The 4,046-nt window shown below is 37.4% G+C and overlaps 1 protein-coding gene across 25 annotated transcripts in view; it reads left to right on the plus strand.

Moving 5' to 3' along the window:
* LOC119310001 overlaps window positions 1-3,811 on the plus strand; it is a 5,913-nt gene extending 2,102 nt beyond the window's left edge. For 4 of the 25 annotated variants that reach the window (XR_005150632.1, XR_005150633.1, XR_005150634.1 and 1 more), the window contains 3 exons: window positions 135-2,316; window positions 2,417-3,128; window positions 3,407-3,737. Coding sequence is in view for 2 of the 25 variants with exons in the window: in XM_037585873.1 (XP_037441770.1) it covers window positions 1,514-1,561; window positions 2,259-2,316; window positions 2,428-2,490; window positions 3,045-3,128; window positions 3,407-3,501 (348 nt within the window). In the remaining 23 variants the exon portion in view is untranslated. Of the gene's footprint in view, window positions 1-6; window positions 2,317-2,416; window positions 3,129-3,406 lie in introns of those variants that run through there. The other 21 variants (XR_005150635.1, XR_005150641.1, XR_005150640.1 and 18 more) reach the window with 19 other exon arrangements.
* Window positions 3,812-4,046: the final 235 nt, after the last annotated feature.

A 4,046-nucleotide genomic window follows, 5' to 3' on the forward strand; every position in this document is an offset into this window, starting at 1 on the left:
GCTTGAGTGACTCAATAGATATTAGGTTTGAGCTGCTAATTTTCAAATTTTAAAGTATAAGAGAGTAACAGACAAGATAAAATGTGATCTTGCATTGTCTACTACTCTATTGATGTGGCTCTTGGTTTCTGAAGCTCCCAGGATTTGATAATAAGTTGTCTTGGGATTCATTGGACAAATGATCTACCTGGAGCAATGATACAGGTAAGTTTTCTTAAGTCAAACAAGATTAGGTTATCAAGCGCTAAAACATCTGAACTATGGTAATTGGAAGTGTAGGTTGGTGTTGAAGCCTGATGGCATTTTTCTTGCAGTAAATCTTGGCGGGGAGACTCTTGTGTGCTTTAAATTTGATTTTCCTTTGGATTTCTTCTCATGTCAGTATCCATATTTTGGTCATAAGCTAGACTAGAATGGATGCTGCAAAGGTTGAATTGTTTGGTAGAGGGTTGCATAGGTGGTAGAGACTTGGTCGATCAAAGGAACCAATTAGTACCGCAGAATAGGCAAAGGATGGATTTCTATAGGAAGTAAGGGAATCAACCATGTCCAATCAACATCGTATGATCATGTTTGGGTGTCGTTAAGGAGAGAGACAACTGAATTGCAGATTAAATAAGGATGTAATAATCAATAGCTCTGCTCCTTGCAAGTATGTTCGGTTGTAGATTGTGCAGATCGAGTTGTTCCCTGCCAAGGGCTGCTGAAAAAGAGGTACTGCCATTGTGTCTTGTGGGTGTTTGACCTTATGTCACGATGGGAACATCATGTGTTCGGCAGAGCAGAAGCCTGAAGCCCTGAACAAAACATGTTAGTTCATTGGTGGCCATTGACATAAGCCATCGGAACAAATGGCTGTTGCACTATAGCGGCAAGTAGTCGAGGTCATGATATTTTGCACTTCAGACCGTCAGTAGAGCCATACTAATACATCTTTTTGGGTGGAGTTCAATTTTGAGGATAGGAAAACGAGATCTTATATACAGATAATGAGATAAATGTGTAGTTGTCACTTCAATTTAATTTAGTCAAATATATATAAGCAGGTCGCTACCTTCATTGTCCAAAAGATTCTACTGAATGATATTGGACAGCGTTACGTCTGTGTAGAAGTAGCTTGTGTGGTGTCGGTGTAGTTTCAACCTTCCGGAAAAAGTAAATGTTGTGTTGTGTGTGTCAAAACATCAACAAGAGCTCAAGCTGGTTTGCTTATCCAGTAATACTATGAACACAAGCAAAGCAAGCAAGAGCTCAAGCTGGTTTGCTTATCCAGTAATACTATGAACACAAGCAAAGCAAGCTATTTTCTGTTTTCTTTTTCCTGATATTGCAGTGGAAATGTTTTTTTTTGCTATCAAGGTTGAACGTCTACTAGGGAAGTACAGGCACATTATGTGGATCCAATTCTGAACAGTTAAAATGTGAAATAATGCCTTTTCAAGTCCTTGAACTAAACTCAGTTCCCTCAGACAGACCAATCTCATCAAACTGAAACTCAGTTTCCTCTCAAAGCATGCCACCACCTTTGCTTTGCTGTTGTTTTGGAATTATTTCAATATGGGTGAGTTCTTTTTTGTAATTTTACTTTGTATGTTGGCAACTAATTGTTTTAATTGATTATTGTTCTTTTATGAAATTGAGCGGAAAGAAAAATACAAAGAAAAAAATGTTTAGCTAAATAGGCAAAGCCGCTGAGCGGCTACCAAGTTTAATACATTACTCAGTTATTATGGATTTGAGTTAGTGGAATGGTTGGTGATGTTTAGTTGGTAGCCACTCAGGGGCTCAAGGCCACTCTATATTGTTTAATTTGAGAATTTACCAGTGATGTATTAAACTTCATACAAAATTCAATGTTTTTTGGTGACTGTTAGATAGAGACATGAATTTTGGGATGACATTCAGTCAAGTACTTGTGTTCTTCATTTTATGAAATCCTCAATAAGTCTTACCTTTTGTTGGAAGTGCAAGTTCTTATCATACATGCTTGTTCAACAATAAAGTTCCTGAAAAAACGCAAACATTTTCGACGCGCACATGGTTTTAAATGGGTCTCTGCGCCATTTGGCGCAACGGGTGATGATATATACTTATATGCCCATTATCGATTTATAGCTTTTTTTCTCTGCCAATGTTATGTTCATAACTGCTATTATTTAACATTTTTCATTTATATCCCAAAGGTGCGCATGTATACTTTGTTCCTTACATACATGCGTAATTATGAAAATCATTAAAGAAGTGTTTCGGTTATGTAGAACTGCATGAGTTTGCTGGGCATGGATGGCAGTTTGTGTTATCCAGTAAGCTTGGGAGGTATGTCAGTGCTCTAGTCGAAATGTAATTCTGTCAAAAAATATGACAAACCAAGCCTTTTGTATGATTGTAAGTATTTGACTGATGCCATCTTTGGTAGGGTCTACCTAGGAAAGGTTGTGACCAGAAAAAGGAGCTTGTGGCAAATGAGATCATCCAAAGACTTGAAAAAAGGTTGTTTCTTGGTCTTCTAGACTTGGTAGTCCTCAAGGGCATCCTTCTATGTTTGGATTCTAAAAATATTTTGAGTTAATTCATTAGACTACTTCATGCTTTCACTTGGAATTGCTAGCTAGCAGTGGCGGAGCTTCACCCAAATTGCTGGGCGGGCCGGTGGAGCCTAGCTGAAGGAAATTACTACTACGCTGTTATTCGATGTCCAAGTAAATAGGTAAACATTACAGAAATTTGCATTGGTTGGGCGGGCCAGGGCATAGGTTGGCCCAGTCGTAGCTCCGCCACTGCTGGCTAGTAGTCCTCGAAATGACAAGGGAGCATGAGAAGTCTGTTGTAATTGACAGTGCATACATGATCAGCCTATTGATGATGCAGTACTTAATATTATGATTATCTGGTTTACTTGTTGTATTTTATTGCGCATACTAGACCACCATGCATCCCCAACCAGGTAAAAATGTTATATCAGGGGGCTTTCATGAGCTACTTGCACAATCCTTTAAGCTATGTTGTGAACTTTAGTGGCCTTATTTAAGATTTGTAGGTTGCAGTGTCTTGTGATGATTCCATCAGAAATCAAAGCTTTAAATTGGGCTCATTTGCAGAGCGGAAATATAGAGAATGGACATCTCAAGGTAAATAGATTCCTTGGTGTTTTTCTGTTCATATGATAAGTGAGTCATGTTTCTTCTATGTAATGCAAGAATGAAGTTTGATTTTCTCTATACTACTACAACTTGGTCCTATCTCTATCTACAAAAACATGAAGTACCATTTTAATTCAGATTTTATTATTATTAGAATTAGGTGATGTGCATTGAATATGAAAATAGGGCCACGTACTACCATGGCATATATCCTATTAAGTTTTCAGGGGTCCTTAATGCTCATTTTTGATCTCTTTTTTGTTCAGGGAAGGAACATGCCCAATATAATGGCCAAAGAAGGAATGGAAATGAGGCTGTAATATCATCTTTGTTCCCATTTCTTTCAGGAAGTCACAGCTAGGAGTGGGCTATAATATCTCTTTTTTGTTCGGGAAGGAACGTGCTGAATATGACCGCCAGTAGCCCTTTTATCTTTCTCTGAAAGAACTATGAGCTAGCGTTAGATTCTTTTCCTGGTACATAGTTGGTATGTACAATTACCACACAATAATGATCATCAATGTTTACATTGTTTGAATCATTAACCCATATGATTTCCACTGATGCATTTAATGGGTTATCTGTAGTATATCTCAATTTTGAATGTGCCGTGTCCTGTATGTATATGTGAAAATTCAGAATTTTGTCAATCTCTATGTTATCTAAGTTTCCATTTTTTTGCTTGCCTGATCCTTAAAAATTTGTGGTTGTTAGCAATACCAAACTTTGTTATCTTCACAAAGAATACAGTTTAATCGTAAGGTTTCGAAACTTGAAAATTTTAGATGATTCTTACCATGCACCTAAATGATTTATAAAACTTGATATTAAAGAAACCCAAGTGTTTCAAAACACCCGGGGTTTGAATTTGAACCTTTCACCATTTGGCTCTATGTTACCCGGATA

The sequence above is a fragment of the Triticum dicoccoides genome, chromosome 5B, assembly GCF_002162155.2.
Source record: "Triticum dicoccoides isolate Atlit2015 ecotype Zavitan chromosome 5B, WEW_v2.0, whole genome shotgun sequence".
NCBI classification, from domain to species: domain Eukaryota; kingdom Viridiplantae; phylum Streptophyta; class Magnoliopsida; order Poales; family Poaceae; genus Triticum; species Triticum dicoccoides.